Source organism: Pteropus medius, unplaced genomic scaffold, assembly GCF_902729225.1.
Source record: "Pteropus medius unplaced genomic scaffold, Ma_sr-lr_union100, whole genome shotgun sequence".
Lineage (NCBI taxonomy): Eukaryota > Metazoa > Chordata > Mammalia > Chiroptera > Pteropodidae > Pteropus > Pteropus medius.
The window spans coordinates 819,508-832,856 of NW_024353909.1; the positions used below are offsets into that span (position 1 = coordinate 819,508).

Genomic DNA, 13,349 nt, shown 5'->3' on the forward strand with positions numbered 1-13,349 from the left:
ATGAGGGTTCCAATTTCTTCACATCTTGCCAACGTTAATTATTTTTCCTTTGCGTGGGGTTTTTTAAATAGCCATCCTAGTGGGTGTGAAGTGTTATCTCATTGTGATTTTGATTTGCTAATGATATTGAACATCTTTTCAGATGCTTATCGGCCCATTGTATATCTTTGAGAAATGTCCTTTCAAGTCCTTTGCAAATATGCACCCCTTTTTAAATTGGTTTGATTTTGTTGTTGAATTTTAGGAGTTTTTTATATATTCAGGATATTAATCCTTTGGAATTCTACTTTTTAAATATTATACTCATATATTGTTTGAATACTTTAATGTTCACATTACTTTTATATATAGTTAAGGAAAAAACCTCATCTGCTATCCGATCTTATACTGAGGAAGGATTTTTTAAAAACAATCATCATTATTATCTGAAACTAAAGGACAGTTTTTCAAAAAAGAATACTTGGAAGACTTTCCCTTGATATTTTCATGGCACAGCACTGTCCTGGTGGTCCTGGTTGTGCCGCAGCCTGGAAAAATGATGAGCTCTGGTGTCTGGGCCAGCATGAAGGGAACCACTGGGTCAAAGCGTGGTGCTGATAGACCCAGGTATGGTCCCTGGCAGGTTCCCTGATTTCATGCCTTGGCCACGAGGAAGGATAAGAACATTGGTTGTGAGTACTCTTTAGTGAATGCCTTGGGGTCAGGCCAACCTGGCTTCTGAGCCTCAGTGTTCCTGTCTTTGAAAACCTTAGTAGAGTAGTCGTAAGAATGAAGTGGGCCCAGTCTCTGGCTTAGTGAATGGTAGCTGTTAACTCAGAATGCTTATTAACGGGTGGCCAAGCAGGGGGGATTCAGAAGGAACGTGACAAGCTCAAACAACCAGAGGTTGTCCAGAGTAACCTGTATGGGTGACGGTGTAGCAGGATGCATATTACATGTAGGTAGACTCATGGCTTTTAGAAATGTTGAAAATTTTCTGCCTCCGGCTGTGACCTTGGGTCACCCCTATGTCTCATGAGGCCCCTGGGGGCTAATGTCACTCAACGTCTATCTTAGTTTTCTGACTTGGCAAAGAAAGAAAGGAGTTTGATTCACAAACTGTCTACAAAGTGGGCCGCCCTTTAGAGGCCAAACTTGGAAGCTCCATCTGAAACTTGTATTTGGTCGCACTACTGCTCAGAAGAAGTAAGCCATGGCCATGTCTCCTCCTGCAGTGGCCTTGATCCGGTTGGGGCTATTGTCAGGTCTTATCTCCTCTAGGGTACCTTCCAGAAGCCCTTTCTTACTAATACTCTCTTTCTCCCTTCCCCACACTAGTTTTCAAGGGCTACCCTGGGCAAGAGTCAGCCCTGCTTAGCCCTGAAGATGACTTCACTGTGCTGAACGACAGAACAGTCCAGGTAATGACAGAATCATGTCCACTTGCAGGATGGAAGAAAGATGTTCCTCATGCATGCCCATATTGCCAATGTGAGCCACCTTATCCCTTCAGAGGAGGTAGAGTTAGCTCTCAGTTGCCCACAGCTGTGGGCGTGGGTACTGATCTAAACAGTGTGGTGCTTGCATCTGCCCACTAGGGGCGGCAGAGAGCTGCCTTGTGAATAACGAATGGCCAATGCCCTTGTCCCTTGGATTCCCTCATCTTTCCCATATCATCTGGATAAACCCCAAGTGAAGGGAATTCCAACACAGGACTGCCAGTCCCATGAGCCTGTGGGAAGAGACCTGAGGCACTTGACCATGCATCTCTGTTTCTTTAAATTTTTTGAATAGCTAATATCTATATGGTTTAAAACTAAAAAAATATTGAAAAGTTTTACAATGACTAGCCTCCCCTTATTTCTCTCCATCTGCCCAGTGTCCTCTCTACTCCAAGAGAAGACACCAGTAACCACTGTTTAACTAGTTTCTTTCCTTCTGGAATTTAATTATATATATGTGTTATGTATTTATATTTTATATGTTATATATCATATATATATATATACAGCTATAAAAGACTCATGCAAAAGCTAACATATTATTCACACATGTGCACCTTCTTTTTGCACCCAAATATATCAGTACACTCCTATCCTCTTCCCACAAATAATCGTTGTTATTAATTTCTTCTGTATTCCCCCCAGACTTTGTGTATGTTTGAGCAAATACGAATATATGGTCTTATTTGCCCATCTTTTTACACAAAATATGGAACAGTGGCTGACATATATTAAACACTATGCAGGTGTTTGTAAAATAAAATGCTAAACTGTATTAAACTGTTCCGTACCTTGTTATTTTCATTCAACAGTAAATGTCAGAGGTCTTTCCATGTCAGAACATAGAGAGCTTTCTTATTCCTCCCTTGTAGAGCTACATAGTATTCCACTAGATGGATGTACTGTAAAATATTTAATTGGGCCTCCTAAGTGAACGCTTAGATTATTCCAAGTTTTCTTTTGCAATTGACCCATCTAGGTCTCTCCTCACCCTTAACTCCTGTAGGTGAGAGGATGTTGGGTGTGTTCCAGATGTTGGCTTATCTTGGTTAAGAGGTCTTCTCACTTTGCAGGAAAGGAAGGCATTGAAGATCTCCCCATCCAAACGTATCTTACGAAGACGCAAGAGAGAATGGGTAGTCCCACCGATATCTATCCCTGAGAATGGCAAAGGTCCCTTCCCCCAGAAGCTGAATCAGGTATGAGTTTGTCTTCTCACTGGGAGTCGTTGGTGGCTACAGGAACCCTCACCTAAAGACCTGAATTTGAGGTTTCTTGCTACTGAGCACTGGGACCTGCAGAGGAAAGCCTCTGTCATGGAAGCAGCTTCCGATAAGGCAGCGAGTGCCTCTCCACCCTTCCCCATGGGCGGGGGGCGGGGGAGGGTGGTCTTTGCTGCAGTCATGAGGTATTTGTCACTTGTCAACTGCTATTTCCTTTCACTTCCAGCTCAAATCTAATAAGGACAGAGGCACCAAGATTTTCTACAGCATCACGGGGCCTGGGGCAGACAGCCCCCCTGAGGGTGTCTTCACCATAGAGAAGGAAACAGGCTGGTTGTTAGTGAATAAGCCACTGGACCGGGAGAAGATTGCCAAGTACGAGGCATGTAACCTTTAGCATCCAAAGAGAAGCAGGGCCCCAGGGCCTGGTGGGGAAGGTAGCGCAAGGCTGATTCCAGACCTGTGTACCCACAGCTCTTTGGCCACGCTGTGTCAGAGAACGGCGCCTCAGTGGAAGAGCCCATGAACATCTCCATCATCGTGACAGACCAGAATGACCACAAGCCCAAGTTCACCCAGGATATCTTCAGAGGGAGTGTCTTGGAGGGGGTAGTACCCGGTAAGAGGACTGGGGAGAGTATAGCTATGAAGGTCTGCTGGGCCCAGACCTGGCCTTGGGTCAACTTCTAGAACCATCTGGGAGTCAGCCTAGACCCTTAAAAGCTGGAAGAGCCCTCCACACCTAACCTCCTTGTCTGTGCAATGGATCACCTGGGCTCTTCTTTAAAATCCAGATTCCCCCACTTCATCCCAAGATCCCTGAGTAAGAATGATCTGGAGTAGAGCTCTGGAATCTGTATATTTGAAAATTTCCCAGAAACTCAGATGATCAGCCAGGTTTTGGAACCACTAGTTGGAGACCTAGATTTGAATCTTGATTTTCCCTCTTTACCTATTGTGACCCTGGGCAAGTTCTTGACCTCTGAGCCTCACTGCTCACATCTGGAAATGGCAATAATATCAACCTTAAACAATTGTGAAGATTAGAAATAACATATACTGTTATGTAATTATGTAATATGAAGCACCTGACACAAGGTTCTTTGGGAAATGGCAGCTGCAAGGAAAGCAGCAGAGGGGGGAGGTATCGGAAAATGGTTTATGATGAGTGGAAAATAAATTGCGAGGACTGGAGAAGAGGATGGGAAGGGCCAGCAGAACACTAGGAAAATAGGTAAGTATTAATGATCTCAAACAGGTGCTGATGGGAAGGGGTCCTCTTTTTCCTTTCCCTCTGAGATGTAGACAAGATGTACAGAGAAGTAGGAATTGATTAGACTCAAGTGTTGGCGACCTAGACTCCTTCTATCTCGTTGCTCCGCTCTTCTAACTTGGTTCTCAAGATTACCTCATGTTGCTGCTGGAGCTCCAGCCATTACATGTAGGAAAAGGGAAAGAGTGGGGGAAGTTAAGCCCTCTACTCAGAGAAACACTTCCCCTAAAGTCACATATCCCATTCGTCAGGATGTAGTGTGATGGCCATAGCTAGCTGCAAGAAGGGATGGGAAATAGTCTTTGTTCCAGGTGAGCCTATGCTCAGCCTAAAATTATGAGGATTATGTCTCAAAGAAGGGAAAATGGGCACCATCACAAAGTGGAAGATGGGTCCAAGCCGATGAGCAGGTTGGAGTCGCTCAGAGCTCAGAAGTGGGCAAGGTTGGAATTGGAGCTGGGAGGGAAGGGGTCTCACTCATCTCTTCTCCCTCCAGGCACTTCTGTGATGCAGGTGACAGCCACGGATGAGGATGATGCTATTAACACCTACAATGGGGTGATTGCTTACTCCATCCATAGCCAAGAGCCAAAGGACCCTCACGACCTCATGTTCACTGTCCACCGAAGCACAGGCACCATCAGTGTCATCTCCAGTGGCCTGGACCGGGAGGTAAGTGGCCCTTAGGGAAAGTGCTGCCTACCTAGGCTTGCCCAGGCTGGGCCCTGACACCCAAAGCCCAAGGCAGAGCAGTGGGTATCTAAGTCAGCTAACAGTGGCTGCTGGTATGTTCCTGGGTTGGTGTCCCTCACCTCCCTTGGGCCGATGGCGTGCGGCCAAACAATCTCATTAAGGCTAAAGAGGCAGCTGTAAAATGCAGACGTTTGATATTTTCTCATTTCCTCTCGGAACGGCTCACTTAGCATGCACATGGCCCAGATTTGTCCCTTGTGGACCACAAAGTAGAATTAGCTCCATGGATATTGGGAGTTGCCTCTTATTTCCTAATTAATACCTTGACCAAATCCCTGCTCAAAGCGCCCATTCTGTATCTGCCCAGGGTCAGTGCACAGGCCGCACATCCAACAGGGCCAGGAATACTGTCTGACCTGCAGTTCCCCTCCCCCTTCACCTTTTGCTTCTGTTCTTTTGGGCAGTTGGGCGAGCCGTGGGTTGAGGAGTCAAGAGAACATTGAGAGAAGAAACATTCCCCCCCCTTCCACATTCTCCCAAGGCTGTGCCTCCAGGAGCCCCAGCTGAGAAACCCTCAGAATGAACTCATAGTGGCCTTCCACCCTTCTTTTCTCCCCAGAGAGTCCCTGAGTACACACTGACCATCCAGGCTACGGACATGGATGGGGATGGCTCTGCCACCACGGCAGTGGCCATGGTGGAAATCCTTGATGCCAATGACAATGCTCCCGTGTTTGATCCCCAAAAGGTAATGCCCCTTCCTTCCTCCTTCCCTCATCAGATGATAAAGGACTAATGAAACTCCAGAACCAGCCTACATTGCTTCACTTCCCAGTCCCACCACTTACTAATTATGTGACCTTACGCAAACTACCTAACCTCTCTGTGCCCCATTTCCTAATCTGGGATAATGGGGATAATGATAATACCTGCTGCATTATTCTGAGTTTAAAATGAAGTAATCTGTGTAACACAATCTCCAGTACATAACAAGTGCTCGATACGAAAATCTTTGATGATAAGAAAACGCATTTGCCTTGCACCTATGCCTGCCGTCCTTCCCACATTGGGTGCTTGTACACCTCCAGTGACAGAGGACTCAGTGCCAGTCAAGAAGACATTTACCCTCCTATCTTTAGGCAACTCTGACTGCTGAACATTGTTTAGGCCCGATGAAAATTTGTTCTGAGTGGCTGATTTCCCAGTCTGTGCTCTCTGTTCCAGAACTTCTAATAAAGTTTCTGGTCAGTGCCCCAGAGCAATCAGGCACCTATCTCATCTTGCCACCTTCTTTACACCTTTCTGATCTCAACTAGATCTGTGGCTATACATGGCGGGGGTTTGGGCACCCTAGACCAGTGAGATACCTGGAGCATTACGCCACTAGATGTAGGAGGGCAGGCCCAAGATTGCTGTGGTCTGTCCTAGCAGCTGGGAGGCTGACTCTGCTGTGTGTGCTTGAAACCCTGATAATTGAGTTAGACAGTTTCAGACAGTGTAGGAGGCATAAGGCTTTCCTAGAGTTGGATGGAGGATTCACAGCCGGTGAAGAGTGAAGCAGTCTCGCAGGGTGGTCAGTCTCTCTGCTCTGACTATGCTGTCCTTCCCACGCTGACAGTACGAGGCCCGTGTGCCTGAGAATGCGGTGGGCCACGAGGTACAGAGGCTGACAGTGACTGATCTGGATGCTCCCAACTCACCAGCATGGCACGCTGCCTACCGCATCTTGGAGGGTGATGACGGGGGCCATTTCACCATTACCACCCACCCTGAGAGCAACCAGGGTGTCCTGACAACCAAAAAGGTGAGTCAGTTTGGGCTTTAGATGAGGGCCACTTCGGGAATAGTCAGGTCTACAGCCTTCAGCACAAGGAGGTACCACCCGCCTTGGGACACATACCTTGGGCCATTTACCAGAGAGTGCACCAGGCCAGTGGCTTCCAACACTTTCCCATCCCTCTTGTGTTGTGGAATTCCTTTGTTCAAACTAAATCTCACCCAGGGATCCGATTCATAAAACAGGTAAGAGCCACTGATCTAATCGAAGCAGGTCAGTGGAGCCCCGCCTCCCAGATCTCAGTGTCCAGTGGCTGCCCCCAATCAGTCTTTTCACAAAGAGGGTCTCTGTTTTATTAGATTTCTTGCTAATTTTGCATTTAATCCATATCTAGGTGTTTGGATAGTAAAATTACTTAGGAGTTAGCCATACCCTTGCCTTTCAAAAAGTCCTTGACTAAAATCGATGCTTCAGAAAGATGAGACTAACCTTTCTTTTGATTTATTTTACTTCCTGGTTTATTACGAAGAATGGCCCAGTTTGAGGAGCAGTGTTTTATATAATACTTTAAAGACTATCCTCTTTTTGAAACAGAAACTTTGTAATGCCCCTTTTACATCGTGATATTAATTTCATTTATAATTTAACTTACCTGTCTAGAAAAATAGAATTCTCTAACTAAAATAAGAGAGAATTTTACTGGAAAAGTTATTATTAAAAAAATTATATGTAAATTTTGGGGCATCTAACACTAGAGAACCTAATGAAGTGATCAGTTACTTGCACATCTTTGTGGAATCATCCAAATGTAGTGGATACTATTTGTCACTCTGGCGACTCTTACCACACGTGGTATTGAAGTTTTTCCAGAACAACAAATAAACAAGTCTTGGGAAGGGCCCGAACAAATCACATTACAAGCTCCCCTTAGAAGTTCCATTCCTAGAAAATTTAGTATATATGAAAACCACACTGAAAACTTGTTTTTTATGTAAAACATGTTCTAGACCAGGAGTCCCCAAGTTTTTTTGGCATCAAGTACCGGTTCTCCTATGATAATCTAACGCCTGATGATCTGAGGTGGGGCTGAGGCGGTGATGCTAGCGCTGGGGAGCGGCTGCAAATACCGATGAAGCTTCGCTCTCGCCCTCTGCTCACTTCCTGCTGTGCATCCTGATCCTAATAGGCCATGGACCGGTACCAGTCTGCAGCCTGGGGATTGGGAACTCCTGTTCTAGACTATAAATATAAACAGATATTTCACACCCATGAGGACATGAATATCTCAGGGGATATTGGCAAGTCACATGGGATACGGGACAGTTCTTTGTGTCCCTTCCCCAACCTGTAAATGTCAGTGGTATCCTCAATCATTATGACAACTAGAAATGCCTCCAGTTTTTACAGCACTCCCGGGGGCATCACCATTCGACTGGGAACCAGTTCTAGGGCTTACTAGTTTAGTTGCCTTTGGGGCTTACTAGTTTAGTTGTGAGGTGGGGGGGTGGTCTGAGTGGTCCCACTGAGTGTCCACTCAGGAAACACAGGAGGCTTTATGGGACAGGAAGGGGCAGCATTGTTGCTAGTGGGAAACTTGAACCCTCCTCACTGTAGGCCCTTCCTTCTGATGTCACAGCACTGCGTGGGGCCTCCTCACAAAATGGTGGCTCCTTTTTCCTCTTCTAGGGCTTGGATTTTGAAGCCAAAAACCAGCACACCCTGTACGTTGAAGTGACCAATGAGGCTCCCTTAATGGTGAAGCTTCCAACGTCCACGGCCACCGTAGTGGTCCATGTAGAAGATGTGAATGAGGCACCTGTGTTCATCCCACCCTCCAAAGTCATCGAAGTCCAGGAGGGCATCTCTGTCGGGGAGCCTGTCTGCACCTACACTGCACAGGACCCTGACAAAGGGAGTCAGAAGATCAGGTACACAGGAGCTGAGCTCAGATCCAGCCCAATGCACCGGTACTGTCGGACGGGTTGTTTATTATGTATGGCTGGTATTTGTTCTAATTATAAAGATTGTAAAATATATTGAACATTCCCCCACACAAGGTCGCCCCTTCCCTACCCTCCCCAAGACCGAAGACTCTGAGCAGGGATTCGGGGGCAGGTACTTCCACTCCCTCTCACCGCTCCCTGCTGGCTCCCCACCTGCTGCTCAGGTTCCTATTTAGGGGTAAGATGTGTTTTCCACATGATCCAGCTTAGGAGCCCCTAGTCCCATGACACCGTCTGCCAGTTGACATAAGGAGGCTCTGAATGACAACAACAGAATTCTAAGTATTCTGGGTATGACTCCTCAACTTTTCTGCTGTAGCTACCACATCCTGAGAGACCCAGCCGGGTGGCTAGCGATGGATGCAGACAGTGGGCAGGTCACTGCTGCAGGGATTTTGGACCGTGAGGATGAGCGGTTTGTGAGGAACAACATCTACGAAGTCACAGTCTTGGCCGCGGATGATGGTGAGCTTCCTCCTAGCCTCTCCACATGGGGCCCTTCAGTTCCCAGGTCACATAACACAGCATGTCCCCTCCACGGGCAGAGTATGATATGTGCGTGGGGTAGGGGTGAGTTGGGGGTGTTGGCAAACCAATCTGGAGGGTTGTTAGGGGCCTTTTAGGGGAAGATTATAAATTCTGGTCCTGGGGTGGCTGGCCATGATTCCAGTTTCTCTAAATCCCAGGAGTCAGGAGATACCTTGAAGCCTTCTTTAAGCCTGTCTGTGGTTCAGTGAGCCCTGAATTGGCCTGTCAGTTTCCCCTCGGTTGAGAGGGGCTGCTTATAAAGCACCATGCTTGGTTAGTGGTGTCACACCATGGCAGGACTGGGAGTTATGCGCTTGCCATCTCTGCTTGACACGGAGTGAACAAAGGCCTGGAGGCAGGTAAGAGGTGACCACAGGGCTGTGAAGGAAAGCTGCCCTGAAGCTGATTGGCAAACGCTGCATTAGCCCTGAGGTGGCCAGTAAGTTTTGCCTTGTGGTAGATTGTTAGTGGCTGTCTGGATGAAGTGGCACAACTACATCCTGACCAGTTAGTTATGTCTGCTATGGACAAAAAATGAGAATGCTAGCGTGATTGCCATGTGTTCGCTATCAGTGGTTTGATCTATAGTGAAGCTAAGGCATGGAGAGTCTTGAGAGGTTATAGCTGGGCAGTCCCTGAGGCTGATGGGATAGGACATAGGGGAGCTTAACATCAATTCATCAATCCAACCAAGGCAGATGCTGAAAAAGGGTCATATGTATAATTATGAACAGGGAGCCCTCCCGCCACTGGCACGGGGACCCTCCTGCTGACACTTAAGGACGTCAACGACCATGGCCCGGTCCCCGAGCCCCGTCAGATCACCGTCTGCAACCAAAGCCCTGTGCCCCAAGTGCTGAACATCACAGACAAGGACCTGTCCCCCAACACCTCCCCTTTCCAGGCCCAGCTCACACACGACTCAGACATCTACTGGACGGCAGAGGTCAATGAGCAAGGTAACGAATGGTGTGGCAGGTGGGTGCTTGCCCCATACCAGGACCCTGCACACATGCCCAGCTCAGGATCTTGTGGGTCACAGAGGTAATGGTCTCCTCAAAAACATTAATCAAATGCTAATTATTAATCAAGCATAAGCCTTTAGAATTCCCCAGGAGCCCTTAAAGACCATTTCTAGCCCAGCTGCCTTCTTGTACAGATGGAAAAACAGGCCGAGAGAGAGAGAGAGAGAGGAGAGAGGGAGAGGAGGGAGAGAGAGGGAGAGGAGAGAGGAGAGAGAGAGGAGAGAGAGAGAGAGAGAGACCGACTCCATTTCACATAACGAGGACTCCAGCACAGTGATAATAGCTGACATACACTGACCATGCTTACTCTGTGCTAGATAGACACCACTTCAGATGCTTTATGTGGGTTAGATTTCTTAATCCTCACAACAGTCCTATGAAGAAGGTACTATTATCACATATACATATGTGCACTCCCACTTTACAAATGAGGAGATCAAAGCTTGCAAAGTATAAATACCTTGCCAGAGGTTCTATGGCTAGAAGATCATGGCACCAGGATTGAAATCCAGGGAGTCTGATTTACTATGATGCTCTGCTGCCTACCCTTTATTGAATCCTGGTGATTTGCAAGATGCTTTTCTCCCCCTTATTTAATCTTTTTAGCACCCTCTGTGGTCAGTATTGTTTATCCCTGTTTATGAGAGTGAGGCCGGGAGAGGTTAAATCGCGTGCCTGAGGGTATAGTGAGTAAGCGGTGGCGGGTGAAGTCAAAGCACCTGGGCCCCCACCCCTGCTCCCATCTGCCTCTGTCCTTTCTCTTTCCGATCCCTCTGGAGCTCCTCAGCCTTCAGTGGTTTTTCGGTTGTCACAGACCTGGAAGGAGTGTCATGAACTAGGGTGCATGAGAAAGGTGGATCTGGCCCCAAGTGCCAACAAGATCTCTAGAGAAACACTGCATCGCTCTACTTTAAAATGCTCCCCTCTTCCTCTTGTGACTAGGGTCCCCCAGGAGAGAAGTGGGGAACCAGTACATTTAGGTTCTGTCCCCAAAAACTAAATGCCCAGCATCCATTAGTGCCGCTGAGCCCACCCAGGAAGGACTTCCCGACCCGCTTCAGACACCTACATTGGCTCAGTTTTATGATTCCTGTGATTTGGGTGTATATATCCAGCACCTTTCCTTTGGGGAGCCCACATTGGTCTCCTGTCACCCCCTTGTGGCCTAGAAGTCATTTTTTCCCTCCCTGACCATGTGGTGTATAGAGTGTGGACTCTGGAGTCAGAATGCCTTGGTTCAAGACCTGACTCCTTCATTTACTAGCTTTGTGATTGTGGGCAAGTTACTGAGCCTCACTGTCCCTCAGTTTCCTTTTCTGTAGAATGGTGCCAATAGTTGTACCTACTTCCACAGTTACTATGAAGATTAACGTGAAAAGCATCTTATCTGCTATGTCAGTTCAGTAGATGCAAGCGGCTGTCTTTACCACCACTGTTTCCCAGCAACAGTCAGATCTGGCTCTGTCAGGTGTGAGCAGCATGGCGAAAGCCCAATGGCACCAGCACCTGATAATAGTATTGACACCCGGTTCTTGGTTTTAATTTAGTTTTTTGACACGACCTTGTCCCTGTTGTCAGGAGAATTAATCGAAACTGTACCCCATGTGACCTCAGTCTGGTTACTTGTCCTTCATAAGCTTCAGTTTCTGCATTTGAAAAATTAAGAAAACAGAAAACCTGCCCTTTCAAGTTGTAGTGAGGATTAGAGTAGGGCTTGGAATATACTACGTGTCAGTCTAGTTAGTCACCACTGCCACCAGCACCACCACCATCATCATCAACTGAAAAATCAGCCCTCCAGTGTGAGAACAAGATGATGATAGGGATGTTTTGGTGAAATATCCCACATCAGCGTCTCCACACAGTAGACCAAACATTCAGCCTACAGAACTCTGCCTGCTGGTGCCGAATGGGAACAGCGAGTTCTCCCTTCTGGCCTTTTTGCTGAGAGGGGCCCAGTGGGGTGCAGAACCTTTGAACTGAAAATGGCTTGATGCTGGTGCTGAAAAGGACAACAAGCCTGAGGGTGGATGAGCTAGAAGTGGGGCGTAGTTTCGATTGCCCCAGTGATTGAGGAACACCACTGACATTTAGTAGTGAGGATCTGTAATACTTGGGGAAGTCTTGCATGATGAAAATAGTTCCACCCAAGCTAATAGCTCCCTCCTTGAGAAACTTGGGTCTAAACCGAAGGCCTTTCTTCAAAGAGGCCCCTGACCCTATATTCCTCACCCAGAAACATAGTTTTACTCCCCACTCTAGGATTGCCACGCAGTCTCCCCAGAATGGTACTTATTGTTCAGGTCACACTGAGGCTTGGTTTCTGTTTAGTTAACCTGTCACTCACCTTGGGCTTCTGAAGGCCAGTTATCCCAATGCCCGTATCAGCCTCATTTCCAGCATCCTTGATACTTACTATTGCAAGAGCAAAATGCTACAATAGTAAATGGTAATGAACATCCAAATAGGAAAACAGATGGCCAATTAACGTGAACATTAAAATATTGGGTTAGATATTCCTTAGGAGGAATAATATTATTTTCAAGGCAAAGAACAATCTAGCAGCTAATGGTGCTAAGAAATTATTAACCTTGCATGACATAATTTTTTTGGTAAAACTTCATATTTTAAAACTGCTGTGATTATTGATTTAAAAAAAATAAGATGACGAGTTTATTTTTCTACTCCAATCATCTTTTTGATGATGGTGAATTTGACTTTGGCCAAATACCAGTTTTTAACACTTGATATAAATGCGCTTTTGGGATATTTCTCCCTGTCACCCAGATGTAGAAGCTGTCCCCTCACACCTCCATCATGATAGGCTCAGTTCTCACTATTTGTGGTCCCCTAAGGTGAATAAATTATTTGTCCACTCCAGGAGACACAGTGGCCTTGTCACTGAAGAAGTTCCTGAAGCAAGACACATATGACGTGCACCTTTCTCTGTCCGACCATGGCAACAAGGAACAGCTGACGGTGATCAAGGCCTCTGTGTGTGACTGCCATGGCCATGTGGTGACCTGCCCCAAACCTTGGAAAGGGGGTTTCCTCCTCCCCATCTTGGGGGCCATCCTGGCTCTGTTGCGTGAGTACTGGCACCCTGCCCTCTCTAAGGATGGGGTAGTAAGAAGACCTGATTTCACTCTGAACTTATGAGACTAACGGGCCCCTATCATTGCCCGTCTGTTTTTTAAATTCTTAATTCCAGAATTTAATAGGCATTTAGTTAATAGGTATTTATGGAGCTTCTGGAATGTGCCAGGCTTTGGGGATAGAGTGGTGAGCAAATAGACTTGGTCCTGCCATTCTGTCATCTAGAGGCTAGAGAGCAGTGATTTTGAAA

The 13,349-nt window shown here is 46.8% G+C and overlaps 1 protein-coding gene across 1 annotated transcript in view; it reads left to right on the forward strand.

The window, feature by feature from the left end:
- Positions 1 to 13,349, forward strand: part of CDH3 (cadherin 3) — a 39,618-nt gene that overhangs the window by 21,046 nt on the left and 5,223 nt on the right. The window contains exons 3-13 of the mRNA XM_039852013.1: positions 1,318 to 1,400; positions 2,555 to 2,680; positions 2,931 to 3,086; positions 3,179 to 3,323; positions 4,474 to 4,649; positions 5,290 to 5,418; positions 6,289 to 6,474; positions 8,134 to 8,375; positions 8,770 to 8,915; positions 9,713 to 9,937; positions 12,885 to 13,091. Coding sequence (XP_039707947.1) covers positions 1,318 to 1,400; positions 2,555 to 2,680; positions 2,931 to 3,086; positions 3,179 to 3,323; positions 4,474 to 4,649; positions 5,290 to 5,418; positions 6,289 to 6,474; positions 8,134 to 8,375; positions 8,770 to 8,915; positions 9,713 to 9,937; positions 12,885 to 13,091 — 1,821 coding nt within the window. The remainder of the gene's footprint in view (positions 1 to 1,317; positions 1,401 to 2,554; positions 2,681 to 2,930; positions 3,087 to 3,178; positions 3,324 to 4,473; positions 4,650 to 5,289; positions 5,419 to 6,288; positions 6,475 to 8,133; positions 8,376 to 8,769; positions 8,916 to 9,712; positions 9,938 to 12,884; positions 13,092 to 13,349) is intronic.